The sequence below is a fragment of the Apteryx mantelli genome, chromosome 7 (assembly GCF_036417845.1).
Source record: "Apteryx mantelli isolate bAptMan1 chromosome 7, bAptMan1.hap1, whole genome shotgun sequence".
Classification (NCBI taxonomy): Eukaryota; Metazoa; Chordata; class Aves; order Apterygiformes; family Apterygidae; genus Apteryx; species Apteryx mantelli.
Window position 1 is genome coordinate 21,942,955 of NC_089984.1, and position 26,356 is coordinate 21,969,310.

General features: G+C 44.1%; 1 protein-coding gene across 3 annotated transcripts in view; it reads right to left on the reverse strand.

Moving 5' to 3' along the window:
* Window positions 1–25,823, reverse strand: part of PIK3AP1 (phosphoinositide-3-kinase adaptor protein 1) — a 64,907-nt gene extending 39,084 nt beyond the window's left edge. Inside the window, exons 1-2 of one of the 3 annotated variants that reach the window (XM_013960296.2) lie at window positions 25,654–25,823; window positions 10,380–10,796 (exon numbers count right to left, since the gene is read on the reverse strand). Coding sequence is in view for 1 of the 3 variants with exons in the window: in XM_067299964.1 (XP_067156065.1) it covers window positions 10,380–10,796; window positions 17,048–17,060 (430 nt within the window). In the remaining 2 variants the exon portion in view is untranslated. Of the gene's footprint in view, window positions 1–10,379; window positions 10,797–17,047; window positions 17,077–25,653 lie in introns of those variants that run through there. The other 2 variants (XM_067299964.1, XM_013960298.2) reach the window with 2 other exon arrangements.
* Between the last annotated feature and the right edge of the window lie 533 nt (window positions 25,824–26,356).

Below are 26,356 nucleotides of genomic sequence, written 5' to 3' on the forward strand. Positions count from 1 at the left end.
CTGTTTGACTGAGGGTGCAGTTCTACAAGCGGCCTCAGTAGATCTAAACACACATTACTACTGAAAGAGGCAGTCCTGCCCTCCCTCTCCTTCACAGTCTCCCTTGGCGTACCACTCCTGCAGTCCTGTGCCCAATCAGACCATCGAGCTGTTTAACCAGATTAAAGCCAGAGAATGAGGTCACAGACTACTCTTTTTTGCAGCGGTCCTGGCTAAGATTAGCCTACGCCACTGACGAAACCTCTTCCTGAGAAACTCAGGGTACACTGATATTCTCAGGCCACTTTTGAAAAAAAATGTGTCCAAAGTTTTCTGTGGTAATGATGAATAGCCATCAGAATCCTAGGAAGTGCAACCCTAGAAACAAAGCAGCTTTCCAAGTGCACAACAATCTTTGTCTTTCAAACAACCTATCTGCCCCACACTTGTTTGTAAAGCATATGTTTTGACCAAGAACTTCTGCAAAAATCTTGCAGAAATTACTTCAATTGTTCCAAATTTGGAAGAAGCTATCAGTGATGGTCCCTGGCCTCTTTGCTTAGCCTTTTATACAAGTGTTTTAAAGCCTTGCAGTTTACTTAGGCAGATGTTTAAAATTAGGCCTAGTCACTACCCTTACGCAGCTTGTGGGGAGATTATCAAAAACGTAAACTGCAAATAAATATTTTTAGTATTTGTGATGTGCATGAAGCCTATTATAACCTGATACTTTCTAACCACAAGATTTTCTGTACTTTCCAAGTTCTGAGCTACCGTTTCATTACATCAGTCTAAAAAGGTAGCATGCAGCTATTCTAGCTTTACTTGAATCTTATATAGTCATGGAAGACAAACAGTGAAGTATCACTTTTAATTTGCATAAACTGGGAGTTTATGAGGGACCTTGATGGCAAACAATGCCTCCATCCTGCAACTGGGAAGACTATTTCAACTGCTTGATCCTGTTTGCTACAGATGGATAAGGATGTTTGTGCATTTCTCTAAACATCTCCTGGGGGCTTAGTTAAGGTTTCTCTAATTGCTTTAGCCAGCTCTCCAAAGTCTCCACCATCAGTCATTTATAGCCACACTAGTGTCTATAAGGAAGGGCATGCCACCAGTATGTTCTCTCAACCGTAACTCCTGTGTAAGAATGTCGAAGTTTCCTCTCCTTGAGGGGCACTGAGAGCCAGCCAGGCTGCAGAGCTCCCATACAGTGAAACAGGCTCTCACGGCACCCAGAAGGCTAACACATCACCTGTTTCTGTTCAAAGAACCATATCTTCTGTTTCAACACAATACAACAGAGAAAATGTTTTTGAGAATTCACTTAAATTTGCCCCTTCAGAGAAGAAAAGAGAGAGTGAGTTAGGGAGAGAGGACTGTAATGCAACAGATAGAGCCAGAAGTAAACACAAATGGTCCTCAGCCAGCTTCACATCTCCCTGTCCTTTTAAGTCTGTACATCAATTCCTGTCCTTTCCTATCTCCAGCTTGCTTCCTTTTGTCCATTTCCAATATCTAAACAGCCTTTGGAGATGCAAGCAGAGATCACAAACTCAGCACAGACATCTATGTCTGATCTACAGTTCCTAGAATCTCCTAAGCGCCAAAACGGTTCCTGCAGAGAGTGGCAACTGCATGCTGGGGACTGGCATCTCTGCAGGGACCTTGTGAGGATGGGAGAGCACAGTGTGGTGGCTTGACGAGATCTGCTGGTGAGGTAAATCCAATGCAAGGATCTAGCACAGGCAAGCAGAGACACTCCAGCAGGCCAACAGGAGCACTGCACCAGTTTAGAGCTGCATGAGCTGAGATCTGCTGACAAGTTGGAGCCTCAGAGATACAGTATTAGCTCTCTAGCAATATAACAGTTCCCAAAGCATGATTCTCTTTAGGGCCAAAGATTAAGGAGGTATTTTCAGAGAGGTACTGATCTGACAGATGGCTTTGCATTTTCTCTTTAAGTGGAAGACCAGGTATGCCAAATCAACTCATAGATATCTTTTTGGCCACTTTGTTTCCAGATTTTATCCTTTTAGGGGGTGGCACGATCTCCCACAAAGTACTCAGCCATGTCATGCCTCTTCCTAGCAAGATTCCTTTGTGCATCCAATGTCGCTGAACACGAGGCTTGATGGCCATGTCTTACACAGCATAAAAGCCAGCATATGGAAGAGCTGCTACACAACTCAGGTCTTGTACTGCCTCCACACGCAACAGCAAGCTCCACAGGCACTTAAAATCACAGTACAGCACTTCTTGTAGGAGCATGTTCCCATACAGGACAGAATGGATCTGTGAGAAGGGAGGCTGCAATTTCCAGTTCATAGCATATGTACTGTCCTGTAAGCTCAACACCCTCCACACTGCCCTACCAGCAAGCCTGAATGTTAGGCTGACAGAGTGGTCCTGAGTGAAGTGCCACACAAATACATGCCAGACACAGACGTAATGCAATAGACATACAGCAGCTGCTGTTAGAGAAATAGTTACCAGCTCCACTGTGTAGCAGAGAGCCCCAACACCTGGTAAATGGTTGTAATAGGCACCTGAGATAAGATCACCACTGTCCTATGCTGAACTGTGCAGCTTTGTTACTAGTTAGTGACTTTTGTGGGTTTTGGTGAAAAGTTGCCCTTAAAAGCATTCAATTTGAGTTAACATATTTCTAAGGGAGGAAGAAGAGAAATGGTGTTCAAATTCATCCACAAGAGCCACAGACTAGTCTTCTAGGTTATTTGCTTTGCTGTTCCACAGGACATCTTAAGTACAGCAGTATCACATCAGATAACACTGGGTTTTACTGCATCTGTCATGAAAAAGTTACCAGGCAGAAGATCATAAGTGCACCAAGGCATAACACAAGAGCAAGCTTGCCAGAGCAATCAAAGGAACAAATGCTTACACTGTTCCACAGAGAGACTGTTGGCCAATGAGCTACTCCGGGGGCACCTACATTTAAACCAAGAGGTTTGCAGAAGACCAAAGGCGAAAATACAAGTAAAAAGTAAAATCCTGACCAATCATTTGATGAGTCATGTTATACCACCACCAAGAATCCATAACACATCTTGCAGATGTACAGGGAACAGCAAATGCACTCCTGACCTCCCTACTGACAGTGAGGTCATGTTTGAGGCACAAGAATATTCATGGGATCATTGGATAATTCAGGCTGGAAAGGGACGTCAGGAACTTTCCAACCTCCCGCCCCAAGCAGCATCAGCTGTGAGGTCAGACCAAATTACTCAGGGCTTTATTCAGTTTGGCTATTATTATTATTATGGTTATTACTACTATTATTTCCTGCTCTGCAGTTTACTGAAGACACACATCAGTTGCCATGATGCGATTATATCTTCAATTACTTTCCTTGCAACAACAAGATTCACAAATCAGGGGCAGTTTGTGCTTTTTACTGCCTTCTTAAGTCATTTGCAATCATAATTAGCTTGCTCGATGGATTTCAAGTAGCCTTCAGCATAAGTCAGACCAATACTTCTTCAAAGGTTACCATAAATCAGAATTGGACTTTTTTTGTGGTAGTGATGTCCAGAACTCAGCAATTAAAGAATGACAGAACTGTTGGGCTGAAGTGAATCTCACCAGTTGAACTAGTTCATCCCCTGGGTTGATACACACATAAGAATATCTTATGCATCTGTCCAGCTTGATGTCAAACCCTGAGTAGCCTATCCCAAGGTTTCTTTATCCCAAAAGGTTGAAAAATGTTCTTAATTCCAATGAGAGTTTCTCTTGCTGCAAATTAAGCAGTTACATGAGAACAGGAAGAACAACTAATGGCCATCTCTTTCAGAAAAACCCTTAATACAGCTGTCCCCATTTAACCTTCTCTTTTCTATCCCAGATAAACCAAATTCATCAAACAGTTTATTAAATTCCTCAAACCTATACTTACTTTTTGATGAGTCACTAAGCCTAATGCCCAGTTCTGGATCCAAGACTCCAGCTGAGTCCTCAATGCACCAAACTGAATATTCACCTCCTGCATCTTAAATGTGAGACTCCTGTTCCAAAACAACCCTTGCCTTTTTTCCAGAATTTGTGATCAATTATAACCCTCCAGCTCCTTCCTACAATCCTCCAACCTACTTAGTTGTTCTACTTGATACTTTCTACAGTTTAGGCAGACAGTGACTTTTTAAACTTTGCTCTAGCAGGAACACCTTGTTTCTGGCACAAGGAATATGAAGTATAAGACATTCCTGTGCTAGAGACAGAGGCAGTTCAATGTGGAACCATGATGTTACTAACAGAGAAAGGAATGGAGAGAAAATGAAGGAAAATCTTGGTGCTCAGTTTGCTTCGGCCTGGCTTAGAGCTGTAGAGACAGACAAATTTGTATGACCGGAGCAAGGTGTTGCCATTTCTTGCTCAAAAAATATTTTTGTATTTGCATGGTGAACCCAACACTCCAAGATTAAGAGTGCAAAGGGCCGACAACTCTGGCAACGAGCTTGGGTTGGTGTTCTTAGAAAAATGGGCTCCAGGGACATGGTTTTCCCTCCTCTTGCAGTTCCTTCTCCCCGCTCTATAGATTGAAGGTAATACCTTGCATTGCCTTCTAGTGACCTCCGGCTGTGCCTGGAAACAGTAGCAGTGACTACCAAAGAGCTCAGATGAGCAGCTTCCTTGGCAAGACAGCACATACAGATTGAGGGACTCCATTTTTGACACCTGGGGCCTTATGCTGCCTCATCAGGAACATCTATTGAGCTAGAAAAAGGAGCAATCACTCTGTCATTTATCATCTCTGTTAACTAACAGCCCACAAAAAACCAGCAGTAAATTGGGTGGAAGCAGACAGAAGATAAACCCTGAAGTTCAAATCCACTTCTTTGATTGCAACTAGATAAGGGCACTTCAGCTAGTCAGTTGCCAGTGTGAATGAGATGGATGTGTAAGTGTGAACGGGTAAGCAGTGCTGAATACTCATGAATAAAAGCTATTCTACACGCACTAAAAAGATAAAAACTATTTGCTTCAATAAAAGCCCACAAGAGCAGGATCCTTAGATGAACCACATACTACGTAACATTTTATTGCCATTAATTTTAACCAGGTTGCTCTCAAAGGCAGGTCCCTTTCCTTTTGTTCAAGAAAGCTAGAGAAATGAATCACCCTTTATTGCACATAAAGCCAAGCAATGGGGGGGAAAAAAAAAAAAATCACTAATCAGATGGAACTTGGTAACATCCTAAGAGTTAGACTCCCACACATTTGGATTTGCAGTATATGTCCTCAAATTTCATTCATAGCTTTACCAGTACAACAGAAGAAAACCAGGAAGTTAGTTCAATACCTTGTCATGTGCAAGAAGGAGAATGACAACAGCTTATACGGTTTCTCTTATGCTGTTTCCCTCCAACAGATAAATCAGCCCATTTATAGCATCTTTCTTTCTTTCCTGTAATGCCAGACCAGAAGTCCTTTGGCAGGCAAATAGCTTCTGCATGTTAGACTTTTCATAGACTTAATGAAGGTGCAACAAGCCCAGTACTGAAAAAGCTGCTGTTACATGACCACATGTTAAGAATGTCACAAGCCTTGTCCCCCCCACAACTTTCAGACTGGCACAGATGGGGTTCTACCCTGATAGTCCATACTCTACTCCTCCTTTAAGGCATATCATTCATTCATTGTGGTGTTATCAAAGCTCACTGCCTTGGCCTGTGGGTGCGCCGATCAGCCCCTCACTAAGCAGAATAAGAGGCTTCAGAAAAATTCTCAACTTCCTGCATTTCCTCCAGCTTACTAGCTCCTTCTAGCTGCCCACTGTCCTTCATACCCACTACACCCTTCCTTACACCCACTTTCAAATCTTCTTTCTTGCAAAAAGTCTGTTGGTACTGATCTTCCTCTCTTGTCCATCTCATTGCATCAGAAGTCTGCTCTCCAAGGCTAAAGCTGTCCTTCAGCAGCATGGCTGCAGCTGCTGTTCCATTCAGGAATCACCTTAGCATTCTCTGGCAGATGTTGACTTCCCTGGGTTTTCCCTTGAAAGAATTTGCTCAAGTACAGAAAGTTCAAAGCCACCGATTAATTAGTAAAACCTTTGGAAATGTGGACTTTGAAAGCAGGAAAACTGAAACTACTCAAGACAACAAAAGTAGGGGGTGAAATAAACTGGATAAACCTAAACGTAGGTAATGCAAAACAGATGCCAACTGAGTTATGGGAAAACAGAAAGAAGAGAAAGGTCACTCATTCCAACTGTGAGGAACAAATTCCCAGCTAGCGCTGGCCCAAGCTGCCCAATGCACACAGCACAGCGTGGTGCGGTATCATAAGGCCCGAAAATGGCTCAGGAGGTAGGCTGCCCCTGCACCCTAATGACTACCCCTTCTAGACCTTAGCTGGCTTGTACAGAACCATCTTAAGCATTTCCATAGCCTTAGCACAGTTAGTCCAGAACCTGGATAATTTCCCCAGGTAACAAGAACTGCCTGCAAATAAAAACCTTCAAGCCTTCTGTAGTCTGCCATGACTGAGAAGCTGTAGAGTTTAAAACTGCCCCATCTACAAGAGAGCAAGGGTCAGTGGCAGCACATAGTTTGCTCTCAGCAAAGCTACATGAGAGCTTCCTCATTTCTGATTTTGTGCTAAACTAATAGTAGTTAAAATAGCTTTCTGTGTGTGATGTCTGGGGGCGGCATGTTCCCATGATGCACTAAACAAACCACAGCCTAACAGCTGCGCTAGAGGCAATAGCATAGCCTGAACAAGGACAGCACGCAGGCTCTGGAGTGGTATTTGCCCCCACTGTGCCATGTCATATGCTCCACTCACTCAGGATTCAGCTATTAGGAAGCTGAAGCTCTCTCATTTTTGCATTGGTTTTATTTTTTTCCACTCTGTGCTGATACTGCTGTTAGGAGTGTTGGCAAATGCATGCAGATAGAAATATTTCCACAGAAAGACCAAGATACACAGTATGACCATGTTGGAAATAATGTAAGTGCCGTACGAATTGAGGAGTGCCTTCCTCAGAAAGGTTCAGTCTGCTATAAAGAGTGGACTTAACTCAGACCTCTTAAGAGCTCCAAACTTCAAAGCCTTCATCTCAAAACATAACAACAAAGTACTGGGAGCACCGCACCAGCTGTGTTTCTCTGTGGGAGAGGTCAACTGTCACAAACACTCTTAAAGTCACTCATCCCAAAGTTGGCTGCAATGAAACTATAAGGCAGATGCTGATTTTTTAGTACCAGACAAGAGGAAAGTTTTCACAGTTTCACCCAAAAAAGAGAACTATGTACACCTGGGGTTGTCTTCCCTTCAGAGGAAGCAGCAGAGCATTTGCATTTGAGGTCATTCACAAAACTTGGTCTGTAAAATCACAGGACAGAAGAGGTCACCTAGGCCCTTTCTCCATGCTGAGGCAGGATCAGCTACATTCATCCAAACACTTCTGCCCTGAAATAAGCCTATCTTGAGTAAATTCTTCCTTCACAAGAGTCAGAGTGACAGGGAACTGCTTGCCTAGAGAACTGCTCGCCTAGAGAACTGCTCTGATGCGCATGATGAAACAGCCTGACATTGCCCAATTCTTATGTATGGCTTAGAGCTCACATCAGGTAGGACTTCTGTAACAGTAAGAGAAGTCCAGCAATTCTAAATCTATGTGTACAAAACTGTTTGAAGAATGCTAAAGACGACTCCATGGCAAATGGGAGTTTATTTTTCTCATTTTTTCCTATGCCAAATATTGCCTAGATCTCATAAAGCCAATTTGAGATACATGCATTCTTGTTCAAGTGAGAAAACAGAAAATAAACTGAACTATTTTTTAATTACATAAAAACAACAGAACAAAAATCCAAAGCACAGTCCTCTTAAAAACCACCATTTATGTGTAGCTAAAGCACAAATACCAATTTTTTCAGTGCATACTAACCTTCAACAGATAGGACACCTCTGGAGAAGGACTCTAAGATGGACTGTGAGAAAGTCGAACTCCTACTGCCTTACCCCAAAGAAGTTTTGCCAGAGATGTATGGCAGCCAGGCCACCACACAGCCACGTGCACAACACAACAGTTTGCTGGCTGCTCAGACAGATAGCGTAGTGCTGCTGGTAAGACTCATCTCTGCCACTCACCGGGGCAGGAAGCATCCACCACCCAGTTCCCCTGGATGCAGCCCCCACTGTGCCACAGAGCAGGCAGCTGTACACAGAGAAAGCCAGCTCACTTGTTGGGAGCCACATGTTAAAGCATTACTGCAGAGGATGAGAGCCAGGTCAGGTTAACGCAATTCACTGACTGTATATGGTGCCAAAACATTGGAGGCTGCTCTTTGGTTCACAAGGCCCTGCACCCAGTGCACCAATGACAGATGTACTCTCGGACACAGAGATCAGATATCTTTGGTGCTTCCCTTTGACAGAAACAGCTTCTCTCTACAGAGAGAGAAGTAGTTGACTTATTCCCATGCCCAACCCCTTCCCTTCACCTCAAATTCTCTTTGATTTTTCACATGTTCAAAACAAGAAAGAGGAGTGAGAGTTTCTCACTAATAGGAATCCATTTGGCTAACATCCTTCTCCAGCCACAGTCCATCTTCTACCTCCCAAGTCATTACTCATATTCCTTGAGCCTCCTAATCCCAGCCACCAGCTTAAAGCTCTTCAAGACAAACAGTAGCCCCACAAGTGTGCCCCACTCATCAAGTCTTAATAAAACAAACTCCACTGAGGAGGAGAAGGACACAGGTACTTGTGCTTCCCACTCTACCCACAGCCCAGCAAGCACTAGCCTTTTTTCTGACCCTGTGTTGTATTTCGTACGCTTAGAATGCAACTAAACCAGAGTGGAAAAGACTGACAAGAACTTGCTCTGGGAGGAAAAGATTTCAGGATCAACATGCCTTTGTGCTCCCACGCACCCTTCAGTTACCAGAGCTTACTCCTGCTCCAGTTTAAAACAACTCTGGCAGTCCTTGGACATGGTCAAGTAAAATTATTAACATTAGCAATCCAGAGACATGTTGCTTAAACCTCCTTAACTTTGAAAAGCATATTTAAATCAATAAGATGTTCGTACTGTGCTCTAGGCCCAATTTGGAGGAAAATACTAACTAAACTTTGACTTTTGCCAGTAAATGGCAGGAAAGCAAGTTTAACTTCTGGTCAATTTTATTTTTTTTAGAGTACAAAAGCTCAGACACCATTTGCTGTCTTCATGACAGGCCCAAAGGGAGGGATCCAACCTACTCTATGTCTAGCTTATCCACTGGGAAGCCAAGATGGTTTAAGGGAGTTTGAAAGGGGGATCCAAACTGTAGCCTATGTAGGTTCTTAAATGGTACTGGAATCATCTCTTGTGATGTGGTTACCTGAGAATGCCATCTCCAGCACAATTCCCACGTCATATTTTTCCAGAGGGACTGTTTTGGCCAAGATCATAACTTTTAAAATTTATTTTTACTGTGATAAATTTGTCATCATAGTTATTCCCCTTCTTATCCTGGCATAAAGTCCCTTTATATAGACATCACCAGACACACTAGAAGTCTGCATTGCTTCATTTATGCTTCATAAGAGTAAAACTTAATACGGATCAGCCCTAACCCAAGGGGCACCTGCAATACTCCTATCCCACCAAGGTTGACAAGGAACACTAACCCAGAGTGTGGACAGGCAGTTTTGTCATAAATAGGAGCTCTCCATATTTCTCTCAGGAACTCTCAGAAAGGAGTACCACACGCCTCTGGAGCGTAGGAAAGTTCAGACACAATGAAAACTATGTAGATTGGACTCCTCTAGTCTCCAGCCATTACCACCTCTGCACTAATAATTCCTCTGGGCTTCTTATGAGATGATAGAGGAGTCTGATCACTTTTGGACTGGTTGGATCACTTTTGGACTGGCTGGATCACTTTTAAGTCCATTAATGCAATTCTACAATTAACCTCTGCCATTCCTTCATAGGCGACAAACTGATCTGTTTCCAGTATGGCTCTGACTTCAGGCTGAACACTAGACAATACGCATTAAAGTATGACTGTATCTTGCTTCCAGTATGATGGAAAGATAACTCTGAAGGAAAAGATAATTTTCCCTTGATTGGGGTCAACAAACTGCAGGGCACAACATTTATAGGCAGAATTTTAGAGTTATTTAATTTTACTTTCCATTTGCATTCAAAACCAGGCACTTAAGATGTCATCCAAATTCAGAAGTTCTCTGTGAGTCACCGGTAATCTCTCCTCATTTAGTGACCAACTCGCAAGGCACAGGAAAACTGGCCTGCAGAACTTTCTAGCTTACAGAGATTAGTGGAATTCACTTTAGTTTCCTATTTCAGTGTTAAAACAAGGATGAACAAGACCACACATCTCCATCCTCCAACCCCTGACTAGGAGAAGCAACCTTACCTTCTGAAATAGCCTTCTTGACAGCTGCAAGGTAAGCATCAGGCTCATCATCATATGTGACTTCTTGCCACTGAGACCAGTCCTTGAAAAAGGTCAAATAGTCATCACAGTCCGTAACACCGCAGAACAGCTTCACTACTTTGTGTGGGGGCCACAAAGCTTCCTGAAGGCTCTGCAGGACAGGAGGAAGATAAAAATTCTGCACCAGTTCAGCAGAGAGCAAAACGATGATGCTCCGACTTCTGTCAAAGAGATCCAGCTCCTGGCGGGAAATCGCAGACTCACTTTCCACCTGGTAGCTTCGAATCCGATGCTTTCGAATGTGCTGAGTAGAGAGGAAGAGATTCTGGAGGTACTGACACCATTCAGTGGCATCATTTGCATACACAATCAGCACATCATATCCTCCAGGGGTTCCTGTGCAGGTGCAAGATGACCACAGGAAAGAGGATTAAACCCATAGTAAGAACTGATCCTCAGTTTTACAGCAAAAAAAGCCAGAGGGCTGTCCTTCATGTAAGAAACTCCAAAGCCCTTTAAGAGAACAGCAGATATGGACAAAGCAAGCAGGTGTTCACAGCCACTGAGCAATTCTAAGGGTGGCTGAACTCGCACTTCCCCTACTAAAATTTAAGTAGTTTTTTCATTCTCAAAATCCTTCCTTGAAAAGGGGGATTTCCTATGTAGTTTTAAGTGAAACAAACCATATGTGGAAATTTTCAGATTTAAGGCATGTCAACAGGAAAAGAAAACAAAGCAAAGCAAAATAAAAACTCAACCCCTTAAACAAACGTAGCTTGAAAAGGACAATTCACCTTCAGGTGAGAGATAGATTCATTTTAGGCAACCTTAGGGGTTCTGCAACACAAGTTTAGACCATTACATGCTGAAGTGGAGCACACACTAAACATAGCATACCTAAAAAAAAAAGAAAGGTCTTTATTTAAATAGGGTCTCACAATGCTTACAGGAAGTCACTATGGCCTCCATGGGGCCAGACATTTGTTGTCATTGCAGCAGAAAGCAAACTGCCCAGAAAGTACGTGTGCAACAGACCCAGTGTTTGCAGCACAGCAATCCTATCATTCAGGCTTCGGACATTTTCCTTTGCGAGCCTGTGTTGGACCCATCTTCCAGAACTGCCATACAAAGGTTTCCTGACCACAGTTAGGCATGATAAAACCTCTATTTAGAGAGAGGGAACTAACACAATAGCGACAGTCATAACGAAGCCTGAAGTGTGCTGGCCAGAGTTGACTTATTCCAGAATTCTCTAGAGACAGCTCCTAACTATTCCTTCCTACACATTTGTTCTCTGGAATGAAAGCCCTTTTAAAACTGTTTCCAGCTTGCTAAAAAAAACATATGTGGATTGAACCCCTATGACATGATGCAGTGCTAACCCCACAAATCTGAAAAAAAATGTTTAAGTCTGAACTTATTTTTCCCATTTACCTGTGAAGAAGTTTACCCAGATTTGAGGATTATGGCTGTAGTCCCATGGTAAATTTCAGTGTTGAGCATTTCAAAAGTTATTAGTAAACTGCCTTTTTTCTAATCCCACTTTGACTCTTAAAGTGCCAACATTTCCAACCCATCTCCATCCAGAAGCAAGCAAACAAACACAGATTTTTCTAATTAAAGTAGAAGGCTTTGCCTAAAATTTTGCATGCCAGAAAGAGCATCTGCAAAGAGTGAATTTACCAAGACTGGAGATGACACTTCTGCAGTCACCTTATTAAAATTAAATCAAAATTGAACAACCTCCAAAGACTCCATTCTGCCACCTGACCCACAGTCTTTATTATAGTTGTAAGGAGGACTGAAATGCGGTTTATGCAAGCACTACAGCCCCCAGATCCTAATCATACAATTACAAACTTCTCTTCAAATTGCAGTTAAGTAGAAGTGGTGCAATTGAAAAGTAAAGCTTGGAGGTATGATCTATGCCCATCCAATAGCGTTACAGTTACCTGCAGAAATGAAAAGGCTCCAGCAGGGAAGAATGATGTCCTAAATATACAGGATACACAGGCTGCAGTTCAGGAGGTCCCATAATAGCTGCGCATTTGTGTGAATACAGTTCACAAACCCCAGGCTGAAGCTTGTATGAGAAAACATTCTCAGTGGAGGGGAGCCAGCAAACACATAAAACGGACAAGCAGACCCAAAGCCTGCGGGCCTTTAGGGAAGAGAGCAGAACTGCTCTGAAGAAAGATGTTTTTCACCCCAGTGAGAACACCACTATCACCAAATATCGTCTGCTGGCTCAACACCACCTCACAAAGAAAACATAACTGCATAACCAGAAACAGAAAAAACAGGCAGAATTTAGCAGGACTGTTGTTTTATTCTAAAAAGAGAGAGAGGAGAACCAGAGACTTCAGGAAGCCCATTAGCAACCTCTGTTTCCAGTGCTAGATGGTGACCTTCATGCAGTGCAGTGGGAAGGGGCAGCACAACCAGGTGCAGAGAATGGAGCAAACCAGCTGGGCCCACCCTGGTCAGATGGGGAGACCTGCTGCTGTCCCTGGAGGCAACAAGGGGAGGAATCCAAGGCACGGAGCCAGTGATTGTGGTGGGGGAAGAAACCTTCAGCTCCCCCAACATAAGCATCAAGCAGAGGGGAGATGGTGCAGCTACTTTTTAGCCCTACTCTCTAAGAAATCCTGTCTCCAGATTCTGGAGAAAGCCATAGTGGCCTCCAGATCATTGTAACATTCTGTAAAATGGAATACTTGATCCTAACATGCAAGTATAAGAAGAGCACAGCTTTGACAACTAAGCTGTTAGTAAACAAGCCCATTCACCAGTCTTTCAATGAAAGGAAGCAGCTATGCTTGGGGGTAGGGGTGGAGAGCAGGATGGGGGAGCCACTGATTTTAAACATGCATTGCGCTGTGGAGGCACTGAGAAGCTGGAAGTCTCTCTTCTCTGAAATGGGTGCAAAAGATGCAAACCTGACAGACCATGCTCCCTCTCAGCATTTATATCCCCAGAGACAAGACAACCAAGAGCAGTGTAACATCTGTGCACGGTAGGAACAAACTTCGCCTAGCGTTTAGGAAAGGTATCAATTCCCCTATGTACCGCTGCTCTACCAGCACCACCAATTCCCCTTAACAGAGCTTTTCCAGCTCTCCACAGGCTCCCTTAACTGCAGGTCTATAGTCTTTTACACTACCAGGATAAGCTGAGGAGCAGCTTCTTTAAAAGGAGAACCAAATAACAAAATTACTGACTCCACTCTTAGAGCCATGGAAATTCTCTAGGGTCATAAGCAAACACACTGGAAGTGCATCTTGAAGAGTTAAGTAAGCTTAAGTCAACAGATGAGATTGTTTTGAAGAAAACAAAAATCTAGAAATATTTTCAACTGCAACATCTCCTTTTAAAAGAAAGATGGCAAAGGATTTGCTTTCTTGGATCATACCATTATTTGCCTGGTCAAATATTTCACTTTGTAGCACCAACTACTCTCTAGTCCTCAGGGAAACACAGAGAGGATACACAATGTTTGGGGGAAGAGTTTTTCCCCACAACTCTTCACACATCAGTTACAGTAAAAACTTACAGAGCACACTTCAAAGCACAATGTAAACTCTGCCTGTTGTACACACATAAGGAAATCCCTAGGCAAACATCTAGCACTTTATTCCTATTAAGCCCTGACATCAGTTGTATGCTTTGACAATGCATTCCACAGGCTGATTTCGGAAAAAAAGAAAACAAACAGAAGAAAGCCTTCACTTTGCAGCAAGAAAGACTTTGAACAGTATACATGGTAGTAAGACAAGGAAAGAAGATGCAGGCAGCTAACCTTTTCAAAAAAATCACACTACCAAGTGAAAATTAGTTTAACAATATTTTGTTCCTGCATTCCTAAATTTATGGACTAAAAGTGACTATTGCTTTAGTTTACAAAATGTCAGCAATATTAAAAATCTTGCAGGTAATGTTTAATTGATTATTTCATAGAAAAACATTTAGGTGTGGGTCTGTAGCAGCTTGCAATTATGAAATATAACCTTTGGGCTCCTTTCAATGTTTAGCTGTAAACTTTCATTATACAGCAATAGTATGAAATTGAAGAGATTACAAACTAGTGCTGTAGAAATGCCCAAGACCTCTAATTGAGGTCCCACAGACTAAATAGCATGGAGACAGAACAAGAGATAAAGCTTTCCCTAGTTTACGAACTGCAAATGAAATAGGAGGGGGTTAAAGCAGCTTGGTCAAAAACAAAGGTGGCCCATGGCAAGACCAAAAAGAGAATAAAGGGGTCCTAAAATGATAAACTATATCATGCATTTATAGTCCCTCTCTGAGAAAGAAACAAAACAGGCCCATCCTCAGACAGTGTTCGGGATTAGCAAAATGACAATCTTTGAGTTCAGAGTAAATATGGAATAGCAGTTTATGACCATATCGTGCAATGCTAATTACCTAGAGCCACTAAAATAGCTAAAGAATACTGGAGGAAGCTGGCATATCAACTCTGGGTAAGACTACATCTTAACCACTTAACACTTCCCCAATTTGCATCAGATATCATCTGCTGTTATTACCTACTATACCATTTTACCAGCCAAAAGGCTTGACCTTTTTCAATTTACAAATCATTAATAGTTTTGCATTGTACCTGTGGGTCCCATAAAATATTCAAGCCCTCTAACAATCAATTCGCTTTTCTGTGTCACCTTTTGCATCCCCTTCCTCAGTAGGCCATGATTTCTCAAGGTTCACAAACCAACTACAGGTTAAAAAAAACCCCAACAGATAAATGCTTTACTCTAACTTAGATGACCACATTCACTGGCAAGCAAATCAATTTTTATCTGCTAGATCAAATCCACCCCAAATTCTCACCAAACAAAAAAAATGCTATGTAGCCTGTTATCTGCATTATCATCAATTTGCTTTGGGATTTATGCATACGAAAGACACACGAATATGTTAATTTCCAAAATATCAATCATAGAGGGGGATATCAATCATAGAGAAAAAAATATCAATCATAGAGGGGGATCCAACTCCTAATCAAAGACAACTCACTCCCTATGACATAAATGAAACTCAGCACACTGTCTCTTAAGAATCAAATTCTTAAATGAGTGAGAGTTTCCAGAAGGTGTTAAAAGCTGCTAGTGAGCCATTAACAGAAGTCCTCAGCACCTTTCAAATATTTTAGTGTCTAAAGTTGGTGTATAAGTGATGTATGACGAAATGAATGCATACTTTGCCTACCTAGAATGCATAACAAAGTAACAGAGATCACATGCAGTAATTATTAACAGGCTAGCAAGATCTCTCAGTTTGAGTAAAACAGAAAACCCTCACTTTATTTAAAGTGCTGCAAACAAGCAAGAGGAAATAATAGAATCAAACTAGATAAAAACTTGTGAACAAAACTTCAGTGATAGGAACACGAGATTTGCATCAACAATATGTGAATCTAAAGTTGTTCTATTTATAAGAGCCTCATTGAAACTAACTTCTGTTTATAAGGAGAAAAGTAGTTTTGGTATCTGTCCACAAGTCTCCTGAAGGGTTCATTTAGATTATTTTTACATCACAAGGAGATATGCGTCAGTGAAATACTAACGTTACTTCACACCCTGAGGTGGCACGTTTTTCCTTTTTTAGATAAAACAAACACATACACTTTCCTGCAGGGAGGGGAACTTTCAAATTGGGCAAACTTACACAATATAGGTTAAACTTCATTCTCTCTGGAGTCTGCAGCTGTATTCTAACCAGTTTTACCTGCACGTCCGATAGCTAAAACATTGTCATTGATGGCAACCTAGAATAGTTTGTGATCCTGTGCCACTGCGGCACGGGGCAGCAGGCCATACCCCCAAAAGGCAGTATGCAAACATTGAGGAATAGAGTACAGTAGTATTTAGGGAGAACTGAGTTCTCTACAAAACATCCCAGAAGAGCACCGAGGTGGTAAGTGCTCAGGAGAGACAGATCGCTCTGCAGAATATCCTCCCTCAGGGCTAGCTGAGCAGCCAAACCGAAGCATGCCCAGGAAACCCGAGAACTCGGGTGGATGCTGCAGGTACCAGCCAAAGCCGTAGCCAGGCTGCGAACGAAGGAAGCACTGCTGCTCTGCAGCGCTTTGCTAGCCTCAGCGCCCCCCTAAACCCAGGGAGGGGATCCTCCTTCCTCTTTCACAGGAGCAGATCAGCGTCAGGGCAGAGCTATGAAACCGGCTCTGCCCTGCCCTGCGTGCCACAACGCGGGGCAAACTCTGCCCGCAGAGCAGGCCCGCAGCGCGCTTTGCTCCGCCGCCACCGAGCCTCCCGGCTCGCCGGCAGCAATGCCAGCTAAAGCCCCGTCACGCCAAGTGACAGCCCAGAGACACAGCTGATGGGAAAGTCCGCGGCGCCGGGAGCGGGGCGAGGGCAGAGGCGCGCCGCCCGGGGGAGCCGCCGGGGTCGGGGTCGGGGCCGGGGCCGGGGCCGAGCCCTGCGTGCCCGCGGCGGGGCGGGGGGCCGGGCCCGCGGGGCAGCGCCCCGGCCCGCAGCCCCTCTGCCCCGCGCAGCACGGCCAGGCGGAGACGCCGCCGCCGCCGCCGCCGCCGCTTCCCCCGGTGCTCGCGGCAGGAGCGCGCTACCCCGCCGGGCGCCGACCCGCACGCGCGCGGCCGCGGCACCTACCGGGGGCCGTCATGGTCCGGGGCGGCGGGGAAGGGGCTGCAGCCCCGTCCCTCACATGGCCGGCGCGGGCGGCAGCGGGCAGCGGAGCGGGCTTTCCTCCCGTGGCCACTTCCTCGGCCCGGCCGGGGACTCTGTCCCTCCGCCCGCCCGCCCGCGGAGCGGCCGCGGCCCCGGCCCCGCCTCCCGGCCCGGGCCGCCCCCGGGCCCCGGCCGCCGCCCCGCCGCCCCCCGGCCGAGGCGGGCGCCGGCAGCCGGCGATGCCACCTGCAGAGCCGGCCCCGAGCCGCGCCCGCTCGCACGGCGGCGCCGGCCCTTCTGCTTCGGCGTAAGGGCGCTCGACTTCAGCTCTCTTCAAACCAGCGGCGAATTGCCTGCGTGCTACCTGGCGCGATTTTCCCGCTTGAATTAACGGGGTTAAATTCTCACTTTCACAGAGTAAAGCCCAAATAGACAAGCCTCAACCCTCCCCATCCTTTCCTGCTCTGCCTAACACTGCATAGTGACCCGAAACTTTTACACTTCCCAGTTTTGCTTTCCAGTACTTTTAAAACACCCAGGCGCTGATGTGCTGCAGGGCTCAGCTTTCAAAGCAAGCAGGTAGGAGTCCACATCTTTCTGGGGATCATCTTGAATTGCTGCAGCTCCTGTGGCTTCGGTTGGAAGTGAACTTAGCTCTGCAGGGCAGATCCCCTTTTGGAGCGGTGGGAAGGTAGGGAGAAAAAGACATTGCTACAGAGGAAAAAGAGCAGGTGAAAAAGTGATGAGAGCAAGAAAGGTATGGAGGTCAAATCATAAAACTGAGCCAGGAAAGGGAGGGGGGGGAAGGGACCATAGAAAGGAGAACAAGCAATGAACCAGTCTTGGTACCCTAAAGCTACTTGGTAACAGATATTTTGCTACAAGGTATCCTGCATTGTATCCAGGCTGTCAGGAGACAAGACCCTCTTATTTTGTGTAGTACCATATTGCGAACATGAAAGGAATATGGATTGGAAAAATGGGAACAGGAATACTTTGGCAGCCAAAGGGAAATATAGGGTGTACACTTTTCAGGCAAAGTTATCCCTTCCCCAACAGCTTCTTGAAAGGATGTGAAACAATGAGATGAAAATTCAGGCAAAGGTGAGATTGCCAGAGCTTACGGGCAGAGTAAAGCAAGAAGTCAGCACAGAGCAAGACTGCTTGTGAGCATAAAAAGGAAGGTGTCCTTCAGGCATGCAGACACACACAGCAAGTCCGCTGCTTTCATTGTTGCTGTTGTCAGACATCTCTGCTACTAGTGAATGGGGTCATCAAGACAAAACATGGAAGACAAGGACATTTCTGGGCTATTAAGAACTCCATGTCCTTTCAAGATGTTGTTAGCAGTGTCCTGGCCAAGTTTAACCTGGTACATGTATTCAGCCAGATTCAGATGTGCAGTTGAAGTGTAAGCAGCTCCACACCAGTAGTGTTCCCTGTTTACATTATGTCTAAATTTCACCTAATATCCCTCTCAGAGGTGCTTGTTTTTCCTGAACATAGGATTCCCCCCCCTTCCTTACCCAAGCTTCTGTGCCCCACTGCCACACTGTTGTATTTCATTACAGGAGCAATTTTATTCTGAAAGTGCTTGCACTGATCTTTCAGTAGAGAGAAGTTGGCTCAAACTGGGACAAAGTACAGAAGGAGGATGCTAACCCCATCTCATTGGATGAAGTGAGCAACTGGACCCCATGCTCTACATAAATAATATTAGACAGACTGCTTGCTGGTTCATATTGTCTGCATCTGGAACACTAACCTAGCATCACACCTTTGTGTTAGGTGTCCTCCTAATACACACATTTTCTCCCATTCACTTCTCTCCTTATTACACATCCTGCTCAGGCCACAGACTGTCACATGCCTGCCTGTTTTTCCAGTGAGTTTTACATCTCGCATTCCTTTTGGGACCAGCAGTTCCCTCACATGCAGATAAACACAGTTATTAACAGAATTGGCTGCTCATCCAAGTTGGCAAACTTCACTTTTTAACTGACTACTTGGCTGTACTAAAAGATGCATAGCAGGCAAGAAAAAGGGTCCATGACAGGTTAAGTAAAGAGTAGCCAACCCTAGATTTGAGGCACCAGAAAGTTCTTTGATTCCTATTTCCTATCAGCAAATTTAATTTGCTGTTTCAATTCCTTCATTTCCTCTTTTCACATAGCTTGACTGAATGACTTGACTGAACGACCCTTGCTCATTTGTTCCTTTCAATCAGTCCTTCACAAAAAGAAACTGGCTGGAAGCATGACTGTTCAGTGTTTGTCAGCCTTGACTAAGTATTACCAGTCCTGATCTCCTTTAGAGAAGGAAAGGCCTTACTTCCCTCTTTGACTTGCATATACAGAAATGAAAATGAATCCACAAGTGATGTGAACAGGACACTGCAATTTAAAAAGCTAGTTAACAACCACATGAGGATTAAAAAAAAAACCCAAACCCTTATGTCTATCTTGAAGGTGAAACTAATGATTAGCTGAACCCCACTCATGATCTGACACATGCCCCTCTTCACTTTGGGGGCAGCAGATCCCAGCTACTGAACCTGCTGCTGGATCTCTCCTTAACTCTACCTGCCCATTTCCTGCCTATTGGAACTGCTCTCTGCAATTGCTACTGAAGCATTATGCAAGTGCAGTTTCTTCAAGTTCTCCTCCAATGAAGTGTCTGCCCCTTGCCTTTCTCCACACCTCGCTCTACAAGTCCCAGCTCCCCAGAACTTTGCCAACCACTGCACTGCACATAAGCTACACCATCCCTGCAATACTAGTCCAAGTGTTATCTTTAACCTGTTCTATCTATGCAGAAAAATCTCTAACCCAGAGTTCAGACTGAGTAAAGCCTAAGCTAGCATGTTACTTCCTTGAACTCAATGGCTCTTTCAAACCTCAGATGAAAGCACCATTATGCTGTGTTCTCCTCTGTTTGGGGATGTTGATCTCCAGTAAGCATACCAAGCAATGGCTTAGCAAGTCATTTTAAGAGATGTGCACCAAAAGCCAACCTAGCACTTCATCTCAAAGGAATATCGGAATTCAGACTGTTCAATCAGTACATATACTGAATCTCACAGACATCATCAACCCTATGGTAGGGTTTTTAAGCAGCACTGGGCAAAAAAATTCTAACAAAATAGCTTTGTTGAAAAGGCCATTCATGTCAAAATCTATCAGGTTTGTGATGAACACACCAATTAATAACCTTTGCCCAGGGGAAAAAAAAAACACAAAAATATTCAGACAATATAAAATGCTTAGACTTAGCGCTTTATTGGTTTCTTAAGAATTTCCTCCATTGAAATAAATCAATTCACAAGGGCCAAATTGATTATTTCCCTGGATATTTTTCCCTCCATGTAGAAGTTTAGCTTTATTCCAGTTGGGAGTTAAAAAATAAAACAAAAATAGAAGCTACCAAAAGGAAATTCCATTTTCCAATTGGCTCCAATCACACATTCTATAGAGGGCCAAGAAAAGGGTGCTAGAATGAGGAGATGTCACATTATGGTAAAATGGAAACACTAACATAGGGAAAGTACAGCAGCAGTTGCAGAATAAAACAAAGAAAACCCACTTCAGGCACACTCTTAAGTTTTCATATTTGTCTCCTACTATCAAGGAGTTTTATTTTTACCTTGGGGAAAAATAAGTTGTTTCATATAAAGAATGAAGCAACAACCCTGCTGTCTCCAGTCTTCCTTTACCCAAAGCCTACTACAAATTTACAAACTATGTGCCACTACCTGTCTTTCAAAAACTGTTTGCTCCCACAGTTTAAAAAAAAAATACAGGAAAAATACTGCCTACTAGTGATATAGCCTTATGAGAAACTTTAGATAGGCAGAGAAGAAACTAGGACTTTCTCAGAATGAATCCTCCTGAAGCTTTGTGGTAGAATAAAGAACATCTGGGTGCTGGAGAAATGTGCAAATACATAATCTCATTTGGATTTATGTATGAGGCAAAAGTTCAGTCAGGCAACATCTCTAGCCAAATTCTTAGAGTATTATGGAATAATACTTGTATGTAGGGAAACAAATAAAAGTGAAGTGGATGGATAGCCACATTTATGATTTTATGATTGTTCCACATTATTTCCCTTGTAAAGCTGTTTGATTTTATCTTTCAAATTCCAGAAGAAAGTTAGAAACAAAATCATATCTCTGATGTTTGCTGAGGACCTCAACCTGCTGAAAGTAGGTTCCACTCCTGGAAAGGAGTTTAAAAAATTATCTCTCTAAAGCCTTGCAGTATAATGCAGAAGGCTAGCAGGAGTCAGTTTCTTGCTCAGTGAGAACCTATGTGACTTCTCCACATGCACCAGTGTCACTTGGGATGCTATGTATTTAATCAATACAAAGCCCATAGGAAACATCTTTAGTTCAAACTTCCTAAGCCACTGAAGAGAAATTAATGTGCCTCCCCCAAGGAGCTTAATAAAATAACTGTCAATGCATGATTTCAAACAACTTTAACAGCAATCTGAAAACCAGATGACAAATTGGGTGCTTTGCACATTAGGTGTCAAGAAATGCAGGATTCATTTCAAGGCATGAAAGAGGAATTTGAATTTCTTATGGGTTAGGAAAAAGCAACAGAAATGCCTTATTGCCCTACTATTGAAGAGCTGAGTCATCTCTCTCCCTGCAACTCTGGGTCTCAGTTCTCTTGCACAGACTTAAACTGCATACACAGTATGCATGCTACTGCATGAAATTTCTTTACAAAAGAAAATCTAACAATTTACAGAGAACCCCTGAGCCTTGCTGAGCTACCTGGATAGGAAACTATGATCTGCATCATCCATCCTTCCTTCTGGGGAAAAAGGCCAGTTCCAGTTCTTTGGCACAGTGCAAGAACAACAGAACTCATGGCCAGGGCAGTACAGATGGTTGAGAGCTGGTATCCATGGAGGGCAGCAAGGGACAGAGTGTGAGCTTCAAGGCAGCAGCTCTTGACCCTCCTTTATGGAATTATCACCTCCGATATCACTGGAACAGTGCTACCCCTCCACCTACCTTACAATGTAAGGGTCAAGATATTGCCCTGGACTTAAAGAGCAAGTCTGATAATCCACCATAGAATGTGCGTTATCACCTGTAGCTCCTCCATGGGCAACAAAACCCTTGTGTTTCCAAGGGATTTCTGTGATTTCTGTCTTTCCTACCCCCACATTTCCATTGCTGCAGTGACTCAAGCTACATTTGACAGGAAAATACATGTCAGTGCTCTGTCTTGTTCCTGCTTCTACTAGACAGTCAAGCACCATGTGTTGATCTAACGCACAGGACTTGGTGAGTCCCATTGGCTTCAGGTGGGAAGGGGGAGCTGGGGTCAGACACCCAGGTCAGGTGCCAGGATTTGGGGGCAGGAGAGAAAGGGCTGGGGCACTGTCCAAGATTCCAGCCAAGCACAGCCCCTTCCCTTCACCTGCTCCCCTCTCCAGTCAGGCTGTTCTCTGCCTGTCACCTCCCTGAGTCAGCAACACTGGCTAGCTATGCTTTCAGAGCCAGAGTCCAGAGTCTCCTTTCAGCCACTCTCCCTTCCTAACAGGGAGACACCAAAGTTACGAGGTCACTGCTATTGACTCATCAGAAAATAAACAGCATTATTAGTCACACAGCAAGGCTTGTTTCCTGCTCATATCCTTTCTCCTGGCCACACTCCCCAACCTGCCTGAGGTTTTTACTGCGAGAATGTGCTAACACAGAGCTTTGACCCTCACACACAATTTTGGAATAGACACTTCTCAGCTCAGACTTAGCCAGCTGGATCTAAACAGCCAGAAAGCAAAGCACAAGTTCTCACTGTTACTCAGCTTCCATCCTCAAGGACTTTGGGTTGGTCCCAAGCAGAGATAAGTTGAAGTTTAAAGCAGTCTGGCAAGTCCTCCTCCTTTCACATCAAGAGGAACTTTACATAGACTTGTCTTGGAGACAAAAAGAGAGCCCCTCTCACCAAGCCACATGCAGTCCTCAGTCACTGCAGCACAATCAACTGGAAATCTGCCCCATAAAAACTCAGTATGCTGAGATCAGATCTCACATCTGTTTGAATTGCTGAAGCTATCGCTCAAAATTGCAGTGCACTGATGTGAAGGGCAATTTCACTTGTTTGCTGGATAGGGAGATAGGACTGGCTCCACTCTGCTGATGACTCTCAGGGCAAAGACACCTACTTGTCACTGCCACATGTCTGTAAAATGGGAAAGCTCTTTTCTTATCTCCCTTGAGCACTGAGATTTGATCTACCTTTCTAAACGTGCTGAGATCCTATAAAGGCAACAAAAAGAAATATGATCTATAGAAGTCACACCCCATCTTTCAGCACTGTCCAAACCCTTAGCTTTTCATCCTCACTTCCTATACTAACGGCTTCTTGTGAAGCCAAATTCAAACCAGTAGACATTCCAGAGACTTTAGCAAATAGGGGTCCAAAGCCCCTTCACAACCTACTATACTAGGCTGGCTTAAGTGAAAGATTTACATAGCTTATAATGAATTAAGAACAAACTGAAGAAAGAGAGGTAGCCTTTCATGCTCCATTGCCCATAATTGACTGTATAAATCTTATTCTTCCTTCCTTTGGTTTGCAGCAGCTTTTGAACATAGTTGTATTTAATGTGTTATTCTCAAGGGTCTGTCTTACCCCTGTCCAAAGAAAAGGGCCAGCTTACTCTTTCCAGGGCTTCTGCAAACCCAGGCAAATAGTGCAGCAACATTGCTAGGTACTTTTGAGAGGGATTAAAGAAAGGATCCAGCAAATGTTTGAATACCCATACCATCTCCTCACTTTTTCTTGGTCATGAAAATATAGGAAGAGCAAAGATCTCTCATTTGAGTGCTCACTCATAAGGAGAAAGATTGCTCCTCTTGCAGTCTTAACGAGAGACATGCCAGCCAAGAGGAAGAAATGAAAAGGAGTAGAAACAGAGAAACAGATAGAAGAAATGAGAAATAGATGAGCGGAGCAAAGGAATTTGCAAGCAGTGGCATAAGTCAGTCAAATTTGCTTTGATGTAGTGGATCCCAGGGTCTCCCACTTCCACCCTGGGAAATTCAGAACAAAATAGGAGCTTTCTTTCCATGGTACTGCTCTGCCAGGTCATCTGGAGATTTACAAGCACAACACAGGGGAACACACCTGGATAGTTACACCTCTAAACAGAAGCACTCATCTAGCATCTGCGAACAGATGTAACTAGCAAAGGCCTGTGAGGAGAGGGAGATGTTTACTCACAAGGATGAGAAGCAAAGTGAGCCTGTGAAGCAAGGCACAACCAGTAATGCTTTTCTCCAACTTCTTGTAGCAGCAAAGGCTGAGTCTCTTCCTTTCTGCCTGAGGCAACAAGGAACAGAACTTTTGCTGAGCTTTGCAGATGAAGCTTGTGTCTACCTCTTAGCGCTCAAAATAAGTGGAAGCTAGAAGAACTCACAGAAATACTGGCTCCTGGGAGCAGTTCCCTTTCTGCAACATAAACCTGAGCTATTCTAGACACGATAACTACAGACCAGACATGGGTGTCTGAGAAGAGTGTTCTCCCTGACAAAAAAATAAAAATAAAATAAAATATTGTACATGAGCCGTGGCATCTGAGAGTGCACATATTCAACAAGCCCTCAGTTGAGCACTCCTTCTCTACACTACAGGTAACAGCATCTTTACAGGATGACAGAAGCTCACATAAAAGTCTTCCACTGCATGAACTACTTATTTTCCCAGCACTGCAAAAGTGGCATTTTCCCCAGGCACCATCAACAGATGCATTTTGCTGGGCACCCTACCTGCCCAAGCATATGCTCGGCAAGCACTAGCTACTTGCATGCAAGAGGCACAAGACCACATGTAACTGGGCACAGCAGTATTTGAAGACAGCTAAGAGCAAAGGGATAGAGGAACATCAAGAGCACAATAGCACCCACCTACTACTGCTTCTGTGACTCTAGCAGCTCTAACTCAGGACTTTCAGGGCAGGGCTCTCTTTCTCATCCTCCTTTGTCCTTAGGAGGTTTTGTGGTATGCTCTACTGAAGAAAGACAGCATTTCCCCCCCACCCCAAAGAAAAGAGTCCCGAGTCCCATTACAAAGGTAAGGAGAATGGAGCACTACAGTTATTAACACATACCTTTAGCAACAATGAAAATAAGCTTCAGTAAAGGAGAGATGACTAATTTAAAGCCACACCGTTATACAAGAGCTGAATGAAATCTCTTCCTTGTCAGGGCCCTGAGTGCACTAATAGGCCTTAATTGCCCTGACCAACCTCACCCGGGACTTCCACCCATATCCTGCTCATAGGCCAAGGAGTTCCATTTAAGCTCAGGCCTGAGCTTTCTGTGTTTGCCTGACCTATTTTGTGGCTGTGTCTGTTTCAAGTCCTGCCTCCAGCCCTACTTCCTGGACTTTCCCTGAACTTATATCACAGGCTGCCTTATCCCCAGTCATTTCTCTAGCTCCATCTCATGGATGGTGTCTTTGAACACACATTGTAGCTTTTGCTCCAGATCTGCCTCTGGTCCCACCTCCTTTTGCTCCTGAAGGGACTCCTTGGATAAGTCTTGGACCTGGTTCATTGCTCACCTTGCTTGGGACTGATGGTGGATCCTGTTGCCAGCACCCTGCTTGGCCTGCTGTGTTCAGATCCTGTGGAATTGTGCCCTGTTGGTGAGGGTTTTGCCTGTGCTGGGGTCTCCCTCAGCTCCTGGCTTATCCTCCTTTGTGGAGTGACTCTGCTCTTTCTTCTCTGTGATATTCACCTTGAAGTGATCATGTTTAAACTGGATTATAACCAGGAGCAGACTGACATGTGGGAGAGGGGGAAGGAAGGGAATGGGTTTAAGTTGATTGAAATATTCCCTCTTCTAGTGTCGTATGCACACTCCCAAGTTTCTGTCAGGCTTGTCCTGGGTTCCTATGTCGTCTTCCTCTCTGCTGCGGACCACAGATTGGATCTGGCTTCCAGAGTAGTTCAGCCAGCACACGGCCTATTCCCTGCTATCTTCCTCCTTAGGATATCATCTGGCAGGTCGTTCCCTGCCCTTTTCTCTCTCCAAGGGCTCACAGCCTTGCAGACTGTATGAGAGAAAAGGGGCACTGTTCTAGCTAAAGGTGAACCCTTATCTCTGAGTGCTCTAACTCACTGGTCCAAACTAATCACTATCTCTAAAGTCCTGCTTGTCTTGCACCTCCTATCCAGCCAAAAATTATTGCCTGTCTTGCTGCCTTTACTTATGGGCATCACCCTGAACAGCTGATAGCAGAAAGCCAGCTCTTTCTGCCTTCC